This window comes from Typha angustifolia, chromosome 3 (genome assembly GCF_048772165.1).
Source record: "Typha angustifolia cultivar Huaian chromosome 3, ASM4877216v1, whole genome shotgun sequence".
Classification (NCBI taxonomy): Eukaryota; Viridiplantae; Streptophyta; class Magnoliopsida; order Poales; family Typhaceae; genus Typha; species Typha angustifolia.
Window position 1 is genome coordinate 1,862,365 of NC_133241.1, and position 19,296 is coordinate 1,881,660.

The 19,296-nt window shown below is 36.9% G+C and overlaps 2 protein-coding genes across 7 annotated transcripts; both read left to right on the forward strand.

Annotated features, from left to right (window-relative positions):
* The first annotated feature begins 2,434 nt into the window (after positions 1–2,434).
* Positions 2,435–5,265, forward strand: LOC140758460 (transcription factor bHLH62-like). The gene is made up of 8 exons (XM_073094640.1): positions 2,435–3,511; positions 3,599–3,835; positions 3,922–3,987; positions 4,071–4,139; positions 4,225–4,296; positions 4,389–4,610; positions 4,689–4,785; positions 4,866–5,265. Exons 1-8 carry the CDS (start codon positions 2,798–2,800, stop codon positions 4,901–4,903), a joined length of 1,515 nt encoding a protein of 504 aa, XP_072950741.1. The 5' UTR covers positions 2,435–2,797; the 3' UTR covers positions 4,904–5,265.
* Positions 5,266–10,291: 5,026 nt separating this feature from the next.
* On the forward strand, positions 10,292–18,154 carry LOC140778684 (U11/U12 small nuclear ribonucleoprotein 48 kDa protein). 6 transcript variants are annotated; one of them, XR_012107228.1, is made up of 6 exons: positions 10,292–11,665; positions 12,572–12,686; positions 14,141–14,248; positions 14,797–15,615; positions 15,733–16,664; positions 17,900–18,154. XR_012107228.1 is itself a non-coding variant. In XM_073123514.1 (5 exons), the coding sequence occupies exons 1-4, from the start codon at positions 10,326–10,328 to the stop codon at positions 15,595–15,597; spliced, it is 2,364 nt and encodes a 787-aa protein (XP_072979615.1). In that variant the 5' UTR covers positions 10,292–10,325; the 3' UTR covers positions 15,598–15,615; positions 15,733–18,154. The 6 variants fall into 6 exon arrangements, 3 of the variants coding, with proteins under 3 accessions (XP_072979615.1, XP_072979631.1, XP_072979640.1); XR_012107229.1 differs by having other exon boundaries at positions 17,950–18,154; XR_012107231.1 differs by having other exon boundaries at positions 14,797–15,416; positions 15,554–15,615; positions 15,733–18,154.
* The last annotated feature ends 1,142 nt before the right edge of the window (positions 18,155–19,296 follow it).

The following is a 19,296-nucleotide window of genomic DNA, read 5'->3' on the forward strand; positions in this document are numbered from 1 at the left end:
ATTAAAATCTTATTAATTTAATAGATAAAAAAATAAAAATAAATGTTATTTAGTTATGAGGTAATCAATGAAAAAAATTTGAAAAAAAGGGTTTTAGAGAAATATCTATGAAAATAACAAATGTTATGAAATGGAGGGCATTACAATTTACCCCCCTTTATAATTAAGCTAAGTTCAATTAATTTGATACTTTTTTAATTAATATTGAACTTAATGGATGTAAATAAAATTGAAAAAAAAAACCAAAAAGTTGTTGCTAAATTGGACCACCGTTACGCACGTTTTTGTCCTGTAATGCAAAAAGGTTAGCTACACGCGCAAACACAGCTACTTTAGCTTGGGGAAAATGAGGAGTCTCTAGGGGTAAAATGGTCCGAATGAGAAATAACACCTGGAATTGTGGGCCATTTTTTGAGATTCGAACCGGAACAATCTGAACCCGGCCGGGTCCGGCTTAAGCGGCGGGTAAGAATTAATTGCAATGATTGACCCGGGCAGAAGGGAATCCTTTCTTTATTCAATTAAATCCCCTCTTTAATATTAATAACTAACAAGTACATGCCAGAACAAAAAAAGGTACATGTAAAATATAACAACAATTTCTTTTTCCCTTTTCAAATTTATAGATAAAGCCCTCCATTTCCAATAAATTAATTATTAGTGTGAGTACTCCAATATATTAATCTTATGCATCCAACCATAATTACTACTGTAGCCTTCTTTAGTTTAACGCCAATTTAATATTATGGAACTAGTTTAGAAGATCCCTCCGAATATAATAATATAATACATTAGTGTATATCTGACGATACACGTAAATAAATATATATATATATTTTTATAATAAAATAAAAATAAAAACTAGAGTTGTTACCACATTGAATTTTTTTTTTAAACCCTAGAAAAGGCCATCTCTTTCTTTTGACCCCAATGATTGCAAGAGATAAAAATCCTTGAGAAGCCCACCCCCATATTTCACCTTGGTTTCCATAAAATATTATCTTAGAAATAGTTTAATTGGCAAATGGAAGGAGATGTGAGAGTCCCACATAAGAATAACTAATTAGGTTTAGAGTAAGAGGAGGGGAAGAAAAGGTGAGGGATTGGTGGAAACCCACTCCCCTCTCCCTTCTCCCCCTCTCCCCCTCTACCCTCCTATAAGAATAGTTTTATTTTGTTTAGCTTCCACTAGCATGTTATCAAGAAGAAAGAAGCACTAATGAATTGGATAACGACAATTAGCACAACTATGGATTTGAATAGTATTTGAGTTAGGTCACAACAAACCTAGCTATTTGTTTAGATAGAATAAGTGTGCTACTTTGGAATAGTTTTCTTTTTTTTGTTTGAAATTTTATGCTTGATGCGGAATAAGATTATGATTCGAATATTTTTGTTGTTCTATGTTTTGGTTGGGATAACAGTTTTGGAATAACTCATCCATTTTATTCTAAGATGTAGACGATCGATTTGCCCTCTTTAATACTAAACCCATCGCTTTAGAATATGTTATACTAAAAGAATATTTTGATATAGGATAAGAAGGGTAGATATAAGAAAATTAACTAGAATTACTGCTCGATAAGGATCCCACTTCAATAGTCTAATATATAGATCATTAAATCTTCTTAGTGAATAACAAGCAGAACAAACCCTAGTTAAACGAAGGCGTGAATGTAAGACGCACGGGGAATGATTGGCCGAGACCCTCTTAAACTTCAGGAACTTTCGTTTGACTGTTGTTATATCTATTTGTGATGCTATCTATATCGTGTAAATTATAACAAATTAAATTAAATTAAATTATATTTCAATCAAGAATTATAAAAATAATATTTTCCAAGTAATTATATTAAACTAGAAAATGAGTAACATTTTACCCTATCATTGTTATTATACTACTTATCATTCTTTGAGCAAAACGAAACCAAAACCGAAATTGAAATTGAAATAAAAGTTTTTTTTTTATAAAATAACTTCTCATTTTATCCTAATTATAATTTTATTTTATTTAAATATATTGAAATGATTGGAACTTTTAACAAATTTTTTCGATATTTTTAGATTTGAATAGGGGATCTTTTCACCAAACTATGTCTATTTATAATATTTTTACGTTAAATCTAAAATAATAAATTAGACAGCACTTTATTTCAAATATAAAATAATAATATATTAAATACTAAAGATGGAAAGAGAAGTTGGTAAACATTATTATAGAGATCCAAGTAGGATTACGTGAACATAGCCGCACTTAAGAGGATCTAAAGAAATTTCACTACTCTTTTTAACGGCTGGATTATTTTTCCAGCCAATCAATCAACTGCTGCCATGTATGGCTACAGTACGTTCATGTAACCGTGGATGTACACAATCCCCGCTTTATCCATGTCCCTTCTCCTACATTTTTAGAGCCCTGAGTAGAAAAGAAGAAAGTTAACTCTCTCTCTCTCTCTCTCTCTCTGAAACAATCTCTCTTCCTTTCTCTCCTCTGCTTGCCTTTCCTTGCTTGTCTCTCTCTTTCTCTGTCTCTGCATTAAGCCTGTGAGGCATAATCCCGAACAACTTTCCCGCAGTAAAGGGGGAGGCTGCTAGTTTTCACGTCCAAGGCCCGGCATCTTCTCGCCGTCGATCGCGGTGGCACCACCCCTCTTTTTATATATAATCTCATAGATGTAAAAGGTCAAACATTTGTGCAATTCCCTCAGAAAAATCCCACCTTTTTGCTTCCTCTCTTACTCGTTCCCATAATTCCCCATCTGGGTCTCTTCCATCTCGGCCTTGTCGCCTCTTTTCCATGGAGCAGGAGAGATTTTTCAATAACCCAGCTGCTCTAAACTGGCAATCTTTAAACGCCCAAATGGCGCCGGAGTTGAATTCCGTCTCCGGCACCGACCAGTCCTTTCTCAACCTCAACTGGGAGCAGTCTATGGACCAGAGGAACCATTTTGAGTCCGCTCTCAGCTCGCTCGTGTCGTCTCCTTCCTCCAATCCTTCCACCGCCGGCGTCGCCAACGACAGCGTCGTAATTCGTGAGCTCATCGGCCGGCTCGGGAGCATCTGCAACTCCGGCGAGATATCGCCCACCTCGCGTTTCCACAGTACGAACACGTCTTGCTACAGCACTCCTCTCAATTCCCCTCCCAAGATTAACCTCTCCATGATGGATCACCACCCGGCGCAGCTCCCGCCGTTCGCCGCCGACCCTGGCTTCGCCGAGAGAGCGGCGAGATTATCGTGCTTCGGGGGGCGCAGCCAATTTGGTCTTCCGGGGCAATTCGGGCTCCCGGAGGCCGAAAAGCTGTCGAGGGTCTCGAGCAGCCAGTCCCTTAAGGCCACCGGCGAATACGGCGCCGGGCAAGAGGCATCTTCGGCATCCGATCGGGTTCCCGAGAATGGAGAGACACCCATTAAAGCTAACAACGAGAACAACGCAAGGAAGAGGAAGGCGGCTCCTAAGGGTAAAGGAAAGGAGACTCCTTCACCTTCCTCCATTACTATCAGTACAAAGGTACTTGTCATGTCGCTAAAGTTTGCTCTTGCAACTATAGTTATCTCTTGATGCATTTAAAAGGTGGAAACTTTTTTACAATCTCAGATGGCAGAGGAGGATACAAATGCAAAGAGATGTAAACCAATTGCTAATGGAACAGAAAAGGATGTGACAGCGGAGCCGGAGACTGAGACTAATGGTGGTTTGGACAATAAATGCGAAGTAAATCAGAAGAAGGGGAAGGAGAACAATGCCAAGCCGGCCGAGCCCCCGAAGCAGGACTATATCCATGTCAGGGCGAGGAGAGGCCAGGCGACGGATAGCCATAGCCTTGCCGAAAGGGTAAGAAGATGACATTGTTTTCCACCTTGGTGCTACTTAAAAAAAAAATTTCTCCTTCCTTAATGATCTTTTATTTGGATTGCCAGGTGAGAAGAGAAAAGATCAGTGAGAGGATGAAATTTTTGCAAGATCTGGTCCCTGGTTGCAATAAGGTAGTGCATTTTCTCACGTAAATGCTACTTATACCATTTAATTTTGGTGAGTCCTTGTCTCATTCTGTATCATTCTTGTGTAGGTAACAGGCAAAGCAGTTATGCTTGATGAGATTATAAACTATGTGCAGTCATTGCAGCGGCAAGTCGAGGTACAGATACCATCAAAATTGATTTCTTGATGAGATTCTAAGCTAATTTGATCTGTGTCTAATTTGTTACAATTTCTGGCTTCAGTTCTTGTCGATGAAGCTGGCAACCGTGAATCCACTGCTCGAGTTTAAAATGGATAATGTCCTCCCCAAAGACGTATGTCTTTTGCATTCTTCTTGATCAAAATTCCACATGAACACTTAGTTTTAAGTTGTTTGCCTTAAATTGGGGTTTCTTTGCAATTCCAGATGCATCAAGCATGTGGGCCTATGCCGCCACAAGCTTATCAATTAGAGGCCACAAGAATGCCATTCTCGTTTCCTCAACAACCTCAGGGGACCCCTCTCCAGAGTGTTGTGACTAATGGCATGGAGATGCACTCCTCCTTCATCCCGGTGGACTCATCTCTGCGTCGTGGTCCGAGCATACAACTTCCTTCCCTTGATGGATTTGGAGATGCCTCCTCTCAGGTAACAAATTTCACAGTGATGTCGATGTTTAGAACCGAAAAGGATGACATTATAATGTGAAAAATATTGTGCTTTCAGCTTGGGACTTTCTGGGAGGATGATCTTCATACTGTTGTCCAGATGGGCTATGGACAGAGCCAAGAGGCTGGATTCCCCTCCTCTCAGAGCTTTAATGGTAGGTGAATTGGAGCTCAAAAGTTTCAATATGAAAATTAATGAAACAAAACTCTCACAATGTTCATATATCTGATGCAGGCCAAATGCCGACATCTCACATGAAGATCGAACATTAATCGTTTGATTTCCAAGTACAGAAGGCCGTTGTATATACCGCATTGTTGGTTTGAAACAGCTCAGGAAGCTTTGAGCTGACAACCATTAGGTCTGAGCACGATATTCGTGCAAAGATTACTTCAACACCATATGTAAGATTGTAACATGGTGACGATGAAGGTCGAATAGTGGAATCTTATCGATGATGAGGGTCGAATAGCGGAATCTTATCTTGAGCTATAGCTATCTTTTGTGTTCGAATGAGAATATTACTACTCATTGATTGAGGAATATGTTTTCCCTGCTGTTTATCACAATTATTCCTTTCTTCACGTCTCTTGTGTAATAATTGTGGAAGAAATTTGAAACCTTAATCTGCTTATAGAGTACTTTCAATGAGTGGATAAACAGCTGTATGAGGACATATAAGTCTCATTTCTTAAAAAATTCTTTTATCAAGTGTGAAAAATCCTGAGCTTTTGTACAGTTCAATTCTTCCTATTTGAGCTGGATTCAACAAGCTTCACAGTATCTAACCTCTTCTCTTCAATGGATACAGAGCCTAAGCCAACTAAGCTTAGAAAATCTATCTCCCATTGACTACATTCTTTATTCTCCTACCACCAAACTAAGCAGTGCTCCAGAGCTGGCAAAGTAGGCAGAATGGCATCAAACTGACCAGGTTGGCAAAAATTTGGGTTTGACAAGGATCAATCAGCAAAAAAAAAAAAAAAAAAAGTCTGGAAATCCTAGATGCTGAAGCTTTACAGTTCACACACAAAGGGGAAGAAAATGAATAAGAATTGTGTTCCAAAGTGGATAGATTCCTTCCATCATAAGATGGCATATCTTATAACAACTCCATTTACATTCTGTTATAAAACTTCTGGTGAATCTTTAGAGTATATACTAACCTAAATGCTTTTGTTGTCTGTAGGTACCCAGATAAGTCTAAAAGGGCATGGAAGGTTGCATGTCATTATCCACTGTAGGCCTCTAATTTAGACAAGCATCAGTGGGTGCTTTCCTACTGATTGAGACACCACTGTAACTGATCATCACTGTATGTTTTCTTATCTCTTTTAACTTGCGTAAAATTCAAGAGTTATCAATTCTTAGATGAAGTTTATGGGTCCATCTGAATCTGGTACTTGGTTTACAACATGTTTGTACTCGATCCTGCTATCGTTTTCGCGTTCATGTGCACTAGGTTGGGGACCATGGCAAATGCAACTAACTCCACTAGGCAAACTACCATCTTTCAGCTTAGATTGAAATGTGGATGCCAAAGCTTTCTGTCCTAAGGAAACAGTTAGGCATGATTGAAATTGTTCACCTTTGCCAAATGGAACAGGGCTGTCAAGGTCTTCCTCAATTTTTTTAACTTGGGTCTTGGTGGGTGGATTAGAATTTCTTTTTCTTTTTCTTCTCTCAATCCAATTCCCTCATCAGAGCAAGATCCTTGGAAGATCATGTCACTCTCCAAATCTCCCTACTGATGGATCCATTTTGTCTACTTCCTTTCGCGCTCAGAAGCGCGCGAAGATTATATTAATTTGGTGGTTGGGATATCTTTGGAATGCCTTATTTTTTTCAGCTAAGAATCAAAAATCTTCCTCTGTAATACTTGATGATCTTGCTTGAATTTTAACAGGTCAACAGAATGAGATAGCAAGGGACTTCTCAACTGTTAACACTCAAGGAGGGGACGACAATTAGGTCATGAAAAACATTGGCTTGTGGTCTAACTGAGCAAAATGGTCCTTTTATTGGGGGGAGAGAGCCCCAAATGCAAGTGTAGGTAGGATGTCTGCTTTAGAGTTTCATATCATCAACAGGAGTGGATATTGTCTCATGAGCAACTTGAGTACTCCTCCACCCCGTGACATCTCTTTTAATCAATTGGAGTATAAAGCAAGTGAAATGATACCAAGCAGAGAATTTCGCATGTTATATAACTATTTATTTGCATTAATCAGACCTACAATAATTGGAAATATGAGCTCTTTTAATCATCTAAGTCCAATCAAGACACTTAGTGATAAAATAAGATAAGAAGTTTAGTTGAGTAAATTAATTCTAGCCTAAAAAACCACTAACATCTTCTAAGATAAGTTTTAAACCAGTTTAGTGAGCACTAAATTTATTTAGTATGTACAAAAACAATTCAGAGCAAAACTCATTCTTCTCTCTCCCCTCTTATTTATCCAATATTTTATATTGATCAATTAAATTAAATTATCAATTTATCTTTAAAAAGGCATCACTATAATTAATTATCATTTCAATCTTTGTCTCACTTTCTAATCCAGAGTATTTTGGTTATTTAATAAAATATCTCCTCAATTTATTATTTTTTTAGGTCACATCAAGTATAATCATGATACTTACCAAAACATTAGATTATTCTAAACCTAATTTTTAAGCTACTTTTAAAAAAAAAATTAAGTGTAGCTAATTAGAAGTTGAGATAAGTAAAATAGTTGTTATCCAAACTAATATTTCTCCTTTGTCATATGAGAAAAGTTTGAGGTCACAAATCAGTGACAGGACTAAGAGAAAGTAAAAAAAAATTTTGATGTGCCATTGTGGAGTGTAGCAATAGGCAGAAATATTCTGTCAATCTTTGTCTTTTTTATTATATGGGTCAGATCAACATCATTTAGCAAGTTGGACTTCAAAATGATAGAATAGGTGTTCAGGTATCTCTGTCAACCGACTGGCATTGAGTCCTATCAACTTGCAGGGTCTAATCTCTTGTTCACTAATTTGAAAAGATTAAGGTAGTCTAAGTTATGATTAAGGGTCTCAAAATGATTAAGACCTTTCCTAAGCCTACTTAAAATGGTTAAAATAGAGCTTGTGATTACTAACATGGGACAATGACTCTTATTTGCTTCTGATATGATTAGAATTGTCAAATAGAATCACATCACTGTCAACTTGAGATTGTTTTCTTATCATTAGTTTGGACAAAGTTTTGTTTTAATCTTTACCTCTTAATTGCTTCCCAATGGCTTTTGTCTTTGGTTTACAAAGCTTTAGGTATGGGCCTTTGGGCCAATACTGCTGCTAAGAACCTGAAATTTTAGCCCAAGCATTTACTTTTGGGCAGGGTAATAGGTTTGACATCTTAACTGATCCTTTTCTCACTATCATTCCCTTGGGCCTATATATATATATATGCTAATAGATTGGGTAGCCCGGGTGAGTAGGGATTAAAACTTTCTATACACTGATTTTGGTTGTATTCTTTGTTTTGAAAGTTTTATTAGAGCACTGTCTCCTCTTTTAATCAAGAAGTCCTTAATGAAGGTGAAGGTGGGAAAGTATGAGCAGTAAGGCTTCTTCACATTTTAACCTCTCTCCTGGGCTCAGACAAGGCTGTTCTCTCTCCCCATGTTTGTTTATTATTGTATCTAACATTCTATCTCTCATTCTTGATGATAGTTTTCAAAGGAATATGCTTTCATGCACCACGATTAGTCCAAACAACCCTCTCCTCTTATCCATTTCCTCTTTGTTGATGACCTTCTCTTTTTTGACAATGCCTCCCCTAAAGAAGCCTCCAAACCTCTCTTTCAGTTGCCACATGAGTTAGGCATGGATTCTTGCCTCAAGATTCAAAGCCAAAACTTTAAGGTTTGTAGTAGAGAAGTTCCACTCCAGACTAGCATGCTGGAAGTAGCACCAACTTTCTATCTCTATATACATTATGGTTTTTAATTCTTTTCCCATAGCTATGTTGGATGAAATAGAGGGAATCATGTGTAATCTTAAGTGGGGCTTTGCATAGGGAAGTCATCTTTATCTCTAGAGCTGGATGTCCTTGCATCAGGTGATCTGGGTGGAAGACTGCTCAAGGATCTCTCCTCTATCTGGGCGACTGCATTGAGAGCTAAATATTTTCCTCGTCGTTGCTCAATCTGGCAAGCTAAGAAGCTGGGCTCATCCTTGTCATTGTGAGCTTGATTCTTAAAATGAGATGGGCTCTAAGATATGGCTGTCCATGGCTTCTCTTATATAACCTAACTAGCATCAAATTACCAGTTGGAGTTGATCATGTCAAGGATCTCATTCTCAGCACCACTTCCTCCTGGAATGAAACTCTAGTCGATACTATCTTCTCGCAGAAAGTGGTAGCAACTATCTCCAGCTTCTCAGGAAGAAAGTTTATCTAGCAGTGCATTGTGGATGCCCTCCCAGTTAAGGCTACCATCAGAAGAATCAGGGGTGGCAATAGTACCGTGTTAAACCGGTAACACGATAAGAGTCGTCTAACTCATTTGATAAATAGGTCGTGTTAACACCGACACAGTAACCCATTTAATAGTTGAGTCGTGTTAACACGGCATAATAACAGGATAAAACAACAAGAATAACATAGTAATATTAAACAAAATAGTCTCTTTTTACTTAAAAAGATACACAATACTTCAACTATAAATTTAATTCAACACAAATCCATGTATTAATTCAACAACCAACATCCAAAATTATATAAGTAAATTAAGTACTAATTTTAATTTCAATTTCCAATTTACAGGTCTAACAATCTCATGACAATTATAATATAATTTCATGATCACAATCTATTACTGCAAATAGTTATAAAAAGAAAGCAAATAATAGCATTGAGCTCTTCATTTTATTATTCAAAGATCATGACTCAGTCAAAAATAAGAAAATGTAAACTAAGATAGGAATATAGACAGATAAATAAAACATCTATTTTCCATGATAAATCAAGTGAAATAGAAGATAATAATGGAAATTATGATATATGTTTCCCATTTTCAAATAATAACAGCTTTAGATTAGCCAAACTATTTCCCCCCCACTTATGCCTAGTAGCCCCACCCTTCTGGATCACCCAATTTGATATATCAGATTAATTAATTATAATATCAACATTAACAACTACTTTATCGATCACAGAAGGTCACAGAAGATGTAAGATTAAGTAGGCGAGGCGGAGATGGTTTCGATGCCGTCGAGGTCTCACCCATGACAAAGAAAAGAGGAAACCTATCACCACCATGAAAACCCTAGTAAGGCAAGATAGAAATAACTTATCCTTGTTCCGCAATCTCTTCTCCTCTCTTCAAATATTAATCTCTTAGTAAAAATACATACAACTCTACCTACCACACATATTAAGTCCGAAAAATTTATTACACCTAAGCTTTAAGGTTCTACAAATAAACCTCTTATTATCGTTTAAGGTTATGGACGAACTCAAAAATGTTAATTGTGTTTCTATGCAAATCTAATGTTGCTAGAAATTAATAAGAAAATAATGAGAAAAATATACAAATTCTCTATTAACAGGAAAAAGAAAAAAGAAAAAAAAAGAGGAAAAAGAAAAAGAGAAGAGAGAGTGAGGTTTTGGCGGTCAGAACATACGTTCGCTCTTATTGCTTTGTTCCCTTGTTTGCGTCTATGTTTCGTCCGATGGAGCCTTCTTTCTCCTCCCTCCACCTCTCTTCCATTCCCCTTCCCCTTCCCCAAACCTCCACCACCTTTCTCCCAAACCCTAATCCTAGCCCTAACCCGATTCCAGCCCCTTCCGCCACCGATCTACCCACCGCCATCTCCCTCCTCAAAGACCTCATCTCCGTCGCTGAAACCGCCCTCAAATCCACCGCCGACTTCCTCTCCCTTTCTTCCGACTCTACTGCTGGCTTCTGCACCTGCCCCTATGACTCCCGACACCGGATGCCCCCGGAATCCCTCTTCCGCCACTCCCTCCTCTGCCCCTCGGCCCCCGGCGCTGCTCGCCTCGACCTTGGCCTCCTCGAGACCCTCCGCTACCCGACGTCTCTCAAACCCGAGTCCGAGATCCGGAAAGAGACTCAAATCTTTCTCCCTCCCGCCGACCTCGACGCCGACCTCTGTTTCTCGCTCGACGACGCTGAGCTCGGCGATCTCGGTTCCAACTTCTTCTACAAGGACTGCCCGGGAGTTGTCACCACGCCGGAGCCTGATATCTCCAGTAGGACATTCACACTGCCCGGGTTCTTATCCATCGAGTGCGGCAACTTCATTCCCGATCATGGTGGAGGAGATGGGGATTTGGGTGGAGGTTTGATTCGAATCCTTCCATCGGAGTTCTGGGCTTTGAGATGCGAGGTGGAGGCCTGGAGAGACTTTCCGGTCTCCTACTCTTATGTTGTTCTTCAAGTTGCTTTGAGCTTGAATCGGGTTGAAGAGGGCGATTTGAAGAAGTGGGTACTCATGAATTCGCCTAAAAATGGGATTTTGATTGATGTCGCTATGAGAGATCATATATATCTGCTTCTGAAGCTGTGCTTAAAGGCGATTGCAAGGGAAGCTTGTGTTTTTTTGAAGCTGACGTTGAATAAGGATGGGCTCTTTGATTCAAAGTTCCTAAGGTTCGAGTGCCCTAGATTGGTTGGAAGCTTGTCTTGGTTTGCATCTCAGCTTTCAGTATTGTATGGGGAAGCAAATGGTAAGCTCTTCGCTCTGGGGATGCTAAAGGAATCAATTGTACAAGCTGGATCAAGATTGTTACTTATTAACTATGGGGAGGATGGTTGTATGCCTCGTGATGGTAATAAGGTTACTGGCGAAGATTGTGATTTTCGTGATTTCAAACAAATTGGAGATGTTGAACACGCAAAACCTTCTAAAAAGGTTAGTAGAAGGCAAGTGCTTGTTTCTCAGGTTGCGGCTGCAGTTGCTGCATTGCACGAAAGGTCTTTGTTGGAGGAAAAGATCAAAGCTCTAAGATTTGCCCAACCACTTTCCAAAGCTCAGCTGTATCCTTCTCTTTTCTCTTATCACCTTTGTTTTTCAGATTTTTGTCATATGATTGCAATCCTCACTTGGCTTACTGATGTTGGTTTCACCACACTGGTCTTGCTTGTTTCTTGCCTTCCTTGAAAATCATTATATTATATGCCCATTCTGAAGATACCAAACTTAGAGTATATTACTGATTCTTTTACAAACTCATTTCACATAAAGCATTGATGCCAATGGAAGGATTATTAGCTTAATTGAATAACAAACTTCCATTAGAAAAATTCATTCATACATATGAATATAAGTATATCTTTCTAATGATAGTTCTAAAGTTTAGTTTATTTAGAAGCACAAGGTAATAACTGTATAAAAGCTCTTAATTTTAAGTTCTGAAGGATAAATGCACATATTTTGGGACAGGGACATAAATTTTAAATGTATCTGCTTGTTGAATATTCTGAGACAATTTGCAATCATGCATAGGTGTGGAATACAAATGGGCTGTTCCACCTTTGTTTCGTAATCAAACTTAGATTGAGGACATTGTGGACAAGCCCTTGTTCCCTTGTTGCACAATATGAGCAAGAATTCTAGTCCCTTTTTCAATTTATCTTGAATGAAATGAGACAAGTTGACGTGGGAGGGGGTGGGCAACAAACCGACTTCTCTCATATGCTATCCCACCTGAAAGGAATTTGTTTGGAACTACTTTAAAATAAAGGGTGGTAGAATTATCTTATCCCCCTTCCAAATGCACCAAATGCAACCTAAAAGTAAATATATTATGGGATAAGCACTGTAGATGACTAACTACTTAAACTCTTAAACATCCTGTGTTTTCTATTTTGGTTATGCTTTATTCATGATAAGAATATCATAACTACTACTTCAGCACTGAAGTTATTAGCTTCTTCTGCTAGATTAATGGAGCATTCACATGCATCAACAAGGGGTAGCGAGGAACGCGGAAAGCGATCCAATTATAGACCTATTTTGGAGCATGATGGACTTCTTCCTCATCGAGTACAAAATCAGGTAATCATGTATAGTCATGCATCTAATAAAAACCTGTATTAAGTAATTTGTAACTAAGGAGGAGAAATCTATGTGTAAGTTGTGAGTGAGGAGTAACATTTTCTAGAGGATAATATGTGGTAAAATTGGTAGAAGTTGGTTCTAGCATAGTATATGTCAAGGTAGTCCATGCATGATAATTAGACTAGGCGTAATTTGGTTGAGGTAAATGTTTAAGTTAGGGGAATAGATACCGTAAATAAGCTGGATGAGAGCAGTCCAAGGGCTAGAACATTGATAGTTCATAGTAGGCTAGCAGCATTTATGTTGAGGATTATGTAGCCTTAAACAGATAAGCAACCTAATCAGCTGTTTGGTTGAGTAGTATTCATGCAGTTGATTGAGATAATTCAGAGGCAACAATTTGTAGGACTTTCACTTGAAGGAGCTGAAGCAGCAGAAAAATCTTGCTCCTGTCAAGACCTTACATGACCTTGAGATATTTAAGATGTCCATGTTAGCCATTCATCAGTAGGTTTCATTCTGAATAACTGAAAAATAGAAACCGCCTTCTGTAGTCTAAATATTTTACAATCCAATAGATCTTTTTGATTGTCTAATCTTAGGCATCCATCAGAAGATTCCCCATCAAAAGACTGAAAAGTAGGAGCTTCTTTCTGAAATCCAAGACTTTTACTACAAATTTGATGCTTGTGTTGCTTTGCTGCAACTTGATGTGTTCAAAGTATGATTGTTATGTTAAATTCATTTCGTTACGATATTAGTATAACTATTATTTTAAATTCACCTAGTTTGGGGAAGAAGCTTCACCAAGATGACCATGAATTGGCTATAATTTATTTTGGAAAAGTATGTATGCATGTACAACAAGGGTACTTTTGTCAGTTATCTTTCAAGTTGCTGGGGTCTAACTGGTAGTCAATACTCACTGTAGGGGCAACACTTAAGATTGAAGATTGCCACCTTGCAATTTGTGCTGTACGTAAAGTTATTAGATAAACCTCTTTATCAACAGGTTAAGGTTGTATAAAAGTCTTCCTTGATATAGAATTGGTGAGGGTCATGCTGAACTTGCAGGATACTTATGCAAAATTAAGAGATTTGCAAGCATATAAAGCACATATAATTTTTGAGGATTATACATGCAAATAACCTGATGAACAATTACTTGTTCATAATATTAGAAATTTGACCATTTTAAGTCTGAAAAAGCAACACTCCTGAAAGAAACTTTGCAAGACAAGAACAGCTATATTGTTTCATATCATAAAGAGTCCAAAGTGATACATTACTGTGTTTAATATATGTAAATGCTTTTTAATGCTAAATTGTGCTATATTCTGTTGACGAGATGGAAATTTAATATCTCTTGTAAGTTTAAAATTCAAATAACTATTATCAGAATGTATACTTTCTTTTCGCACTTTTACCTCTTATGTCTTTGTATTGTTAAGGATTCTGGTAAAGCCAAGACTAGAGAAGAGCTATTAGCTGAGGAAAGAGATTACAAAAGGAGAAGAATGTCATACCGTGGCAAGAAGGTGAAAAGAAATCCAACACAGGTATGTAGTTTGAAACCGGCATACTTCCCTAGGTTAATCTTCTTGGGAGTATTTAAAGGCTGATCAAAGTTGAAAACAAAGATCTATGATACTTGGAATAGAAAAGAACTATACATGGAATGTCAGAGGTTTCTGCAATTCTATAAATTGTCATTGAATGATCATTTTAGTGGTTAGTAAACAAACTTTATTGGATTCCAGGCACAGAATTGTGTGAATCTGCTAATCCGTTATTTCCACGTCCTAAATTTTTTTGGATCTCACGATCTTGTGGTTATCAGTTTATGCTGACCACTATGCATTTCTGTCATACGCTTTTTCATCTAATGCATTTGTAAACATTTGATTTTGATTCTTTGAGGTACTCCATTGGTTTGATTATGATATGTTTCTCAACCTGATGGCTGATTCTTTTTCTGTGCTAAGTTAAAAACCTGCTAGTTGTGTTTATGCCTTGTCACTTTCACTCAGACTTCTCTGACAGCCAATGATATGTTTGTCGTTTCATAGTGGCATGACCTTTGCTCTTCTTTTTCTTTCTAATGAAGGTAATAAGGGACATAATTGAGGACCACATGGAGGAAATTAAACAAGCTGGTGGAATTGGATGCCATGTCAAAATTGCTGAAGATATTGCACCAAAACCATTCAAATACAATTATGAGAGAGACAATATTTCAGATATTCACGAGTTACGTGATGGTAGGTATGATCCATTTGACACAGTCAGGAGCTCACCTGGTTATAGCAAGTCAATTAATGCAGTTGTTTCTAAAAGAGATACATCAGAGAATCATGATATGCCAAGGTCACTGTGGAAATCTAGATATGACCACTGTGAACATCAGGAAGAACATGATAGAAATGAGCCTGAAGGGAGGAAGATTTATACATCAAGAAGTTCCATATCACATAGAAGTTATTCCCACACATATGAACAGGACACACATAAGGAGCAAAATAAAGTCACAACACTCAGAAGTAGACATGAACGGAGTGATTCTGATAGCCATTCCAGGTCGGAAGATCACAAAAGTCGATCATCTTTAACACCAAAATCTTACAAGAAAGGGTATTCTTATGCATCACGAGGGGAAAATGAAGAAAAAGCCAGAGCTTGTGAGAGCCATAGATCAGAGTCTGTGACGCAAAGTGCTTTCGAGGACAGGTACAATCCAACTGGTTCATATGACGAGTATGATTCTTCCTATGATAGCAGTTCTGTAGGCAGCTATTGTGTAAGGTCACACAAATCTGACAATCTAAGAAAGAATGAGATTTATTCTGATGAACTTCGAAGAACAGATAATTCAACAAGAAGGCATAAGCGAGATCATCAGGAAAAATAGAGTAGCTTCTTTCGTGATGTAAGTACTTATGTTGATTTCTTGTTTTAATCATTGAAGTTTAAATATGCTCTTTTTCATGATTTTTAATGTGTTCATGTATTTGTTTTGAATGTTTTACTTGACATGTCTTTGCAGTACTAATTAATGAGGCCTCTGGATGTTTTCTAGAGCTGTATCCTTCTCTGTATCCTCATTTTATAATGTATTTCCTTTTCTTTTGCACTTTTCAACTGCTTTCAATCTGTTATTGAAAGAATACAGGTATTGAGTTGGAAATATATATTATTATATTCTAAGATATGTTGAGTTTGAAATTGTGATATTGATTAGTCTTACCTATTTTTTATTGAGAAAAGTTGGAAGTTCTAGTTAATTAGTTAATTTAATGTTGGTCATGGATTAAAACTTAGGAAAATTGATTAAAAACACCATATTTTATTTTTATTATCATTTACAACCTATCATATGGATATTTATCATTCGACTCCTACAGTTTGCTTTTAATGTCTCAAAAACACCTTGGGTTAATTTTACCCTAACAACAGTTGATGAAATAAGGAATATTCCATTAATTTTGGAAAATAAAAATCCGTCTGAGTGAATCGAGACAAGTACTCCTAAGACTAGAGTATAGCAGGGTTTACTGACTTCGCGATGAGTTCCAAGCTTTTTGAAAAGAGTGAATACCTAAAATACCTCCCGTTTGACTTTAAAATTTAGTTCTCTATTTAATGGTATGAGTCGAATGATAAATATAATTATAAAAGCAAAAGGTAGGGTGTTTTTGATAAATTTTCCTAAAACTTGTTTTTACTTACTAGCAAGTCAATGAAAAGGCATTCCTGTTTTGGTGACACATTCATGATTAATCACCTGTCATGTCTACTGGTTTTGCCTTAATGATTCCTTCCCCATGAAATAGTATGGTAACACTTCTATTTCTTTTTTGTCTTTTTTGTAGATACTATCATTTTCTAGTTACAAATAGATTTAGGGGGCCCTCTGCTTTGAACAATGCAGAGGCCTAAAGTGAAGGCTTTTTAGGTTGTGGGAGGATTTGAGAGGAGGTAAGACCTGTACAAAGTTCAATTACTGAAAGCATTTAATATTTATCACATTAAGGGAAAATAGATTTCGGCATCGATAGCTAATTATAATCAAGATCCCAATAAAAGTTCCTCGTAATTTGTATGTATTCCTTGCAGCTTGTATCGTTCAATGACCATAATTCATGAACCTGGTTACCATAGGGAACATATTGTAGATATCCTTGAAATGATTATGTCTCTTTCTATTGTTTCAGGCTAAAACATTGCTGACCATATACTGATATTTTGATGTAGGCAAGTAGATCAAGGTAGTGAATTGTGAATCTACCATATTTGTGTGATCAATTCCCATCGTTTGGCCATCATGTTATTTCAAATTCAAAATAATTGATTTCCATATTCCTATTTACGACCCTCCCGTAATCCATCATCTCTTCTGAAATCCACTGAAAATATTCATATCAAATAAGGAATACAATACTTTAGAGTTGAAGAGAAGTATCCAAATAACATGACTTATTTTTTCAATAATCCATATTTGTAGATCCCCTAGTTATTTCCAAAACTGCCACTTGGTACTTGATATTCTAATGGTGGACTTGGAAGTAAGAATCAGTATTTAGTCAAGTAAAAGCAAGTTTATATATATCTAGACCTGAAATAGTTGTCCAGTGACTATAGATACTGCACATGATTGTTGGTCATTGAATTATTTTTATTATTTTGGTGTTTTGCCAAGCTGCAAAATTTTAATTTAACACAGAAGCTTACTGGAGTCATGTGATTGGCATCTCTCCATTTAAATTTCTGCAGAAAACTAATATACCCTTCATGGGCCAGGAATATGCAATAGCAGTAATCTTCTTAAGAAACGATATTCACAGAAGTAGGTTTTGCAGGAGTAAATGAGCAAGTTGCGTTTCCTTTGGATTTTATATGAGATGATCTATTGTATTCGGTGCACTAGTGGTTGATATTAGATTTCTTGCACAGATTAGACCAACTTTTATTAGTTTTGCAATTACTCTATCATCTGTAATTTCCAGTTAAGTTTGTATGCATCTTATCTCTATCGCTAACCTGAGGATTCTGTGCAGTGTAAGACTGAATAATAGTGTCAGCAGAAGGATATTCTAGCTTTCTTTATGCACTTTTATACATCATTACGATAGTAAAGATGCTAGCACTAATTTAATTAGTTGTTTTTGAGCATTGGGTTTCACTTTCCACTTTCACTTTTCACTTTGTCATAGTGTTGGTTACTGAATCTTGCTTTGATGATGCTGGTGACTCCTGGAACCAGAAGGCTATCAATGTTGCAGAATAGCAGTTGAAATTGATGGATGAATCGAGTTGATCGTGGTGTTGATGATGTGCAAGTATCAAAAACTTGCAATCTGCCTGAAAATTTGGGACTAGAGAAATCCTGCTTTTGTAATGATAAAAGTGTCAGGACACAAAACATAGTGCACAAAATTACAGTTATAGATCCAGCTTTTCTGTTAGAACATTGGCCTCTGCTTCTCCTTTTTTTCTTTTTCAATAACAATATCAAGAGACTCCAAAGGAGGCTCAAATTACAAGTGTTATTAATCCTCGAACAGATAATATGCAGAAGACTTACATAACATGGTAAACACTACCTACCTTTAGAGTGTGCTTGGTTGCAGAGAAGTCAGAGAAGTGAAGTGCCTCTTCTTTCAAGTAAGAGAGTTAAAAAGAGAGTGAAACTATGTTTGATAGGTAAGGAAGTTTTTTAATTTATTTTTTGCAATTAAACATCAGAGAAGTTCTTAAATTGATTATTTTCTTCTCTCTTTTTTAGCAACCAAACACTTCTTTTAGAAAATCAAGTTCATACACAAAGTTAAAAGTTTGTACTTTTATTTTGTTAGATATATTTTATAGTTTGTGTGTGCGTGTGTGTGTGTGTGTGTGTGTGTGTGTGTGTGTGTGTGTAGAAGACTGAAATAGATAGAATAGTCTAAGTAGGCTGGACCAAAACTACACCATGTAAACATACAATGATACAATGAGAAACCCAAGACATCGACGACATTACGGAAGACACTTTCAAGTGTTTATAGCAATTACCAATGCTTTCATATCCCCACAAACATACAATGGTTAAGAGTGAAAAATTGGGAAAAAGAGTTCTTGCTGCCTTCAGTGTTTAATCTTCTGGAGAAGTGGTAAGAAAATTCAGGTAAGGGCAGAGAACTGCTATCAGATAAACCTTACTGGTCTGTAATTCCCAAGTGAAGCACGACTCAGGAGCAGCAGAAGTTCAAGTGGATGTGATTTAAAAGGAATTTTAAATATGTAGAGATTAGAATCACAAGTAATAACATAGATCACAATTAAATGGAAGAAATTGCATGTATTACCTCAATGATAGTGCCTAAGTAATAAAGAACTGCAGAAATCATTATAGATCTGTATATATTGCCCAGAAGCATAAAAGAGAAGCTACTAAAAAGTGAACTAAAAACTTCATGTCAATTAAAGAGAAACTTATGTCCTTTCACTCTCAGTTACCAAACTGCTTTCTGCCAAGTGAAATTTCATAAATTGCTGCACCAGCTTTCTTCTGTTTTTGTATCTTTGGTTCCAACAGTAAACCATTCGATGTAAAACGTACAGAATTTTC

Bases quoted from the DNA above. Each gene is read 5' to 3' on its own strand.
- LOC140758460 (XM_073094640.1), top strand. From the start codon at position 2,798: ATGGAGCAGGAGAGATTTTTCAATAACCCAGCTGCTCTAAACTGGCAA. The intron at 3,988-4,070 runs GTAGTGCATTTT...ATTCTTGTGTAG, and splicing joins TGGTCCCTGGTTGCAATAAG to GTAACAGGCAAAGCAGTTAT. The intron at 4,297-4,388 runs GTATGTCTTTTG...TTGCAATTCCAG, and splicing joins ATAATGTCCTCCCCAAAGAC to ATGCATCAAGCATGTGGGCC.
- LOC140778684 (XM_073123514.1), top strand. From the start codon at position 10,326: ATGTTTCGTCCGATGGAGCCTTCTTTCTCCTCCCTCCACCTCTCTTCC. The intron at 12,687-14,140 runs GTAATCATGTAT...TGTATTGTTAAG, and splicing joins CTCATCGAGTACAAAATCAG to GATTCTGGTAAAGCCAAGAC. The intron at 14,249-14,796 runs GTATGTAGTTTG...TTTCTAATGAAG, and splicing joins TGAAAAGAAATCCAACACAG to GTAATAAGGGACATAATTGA.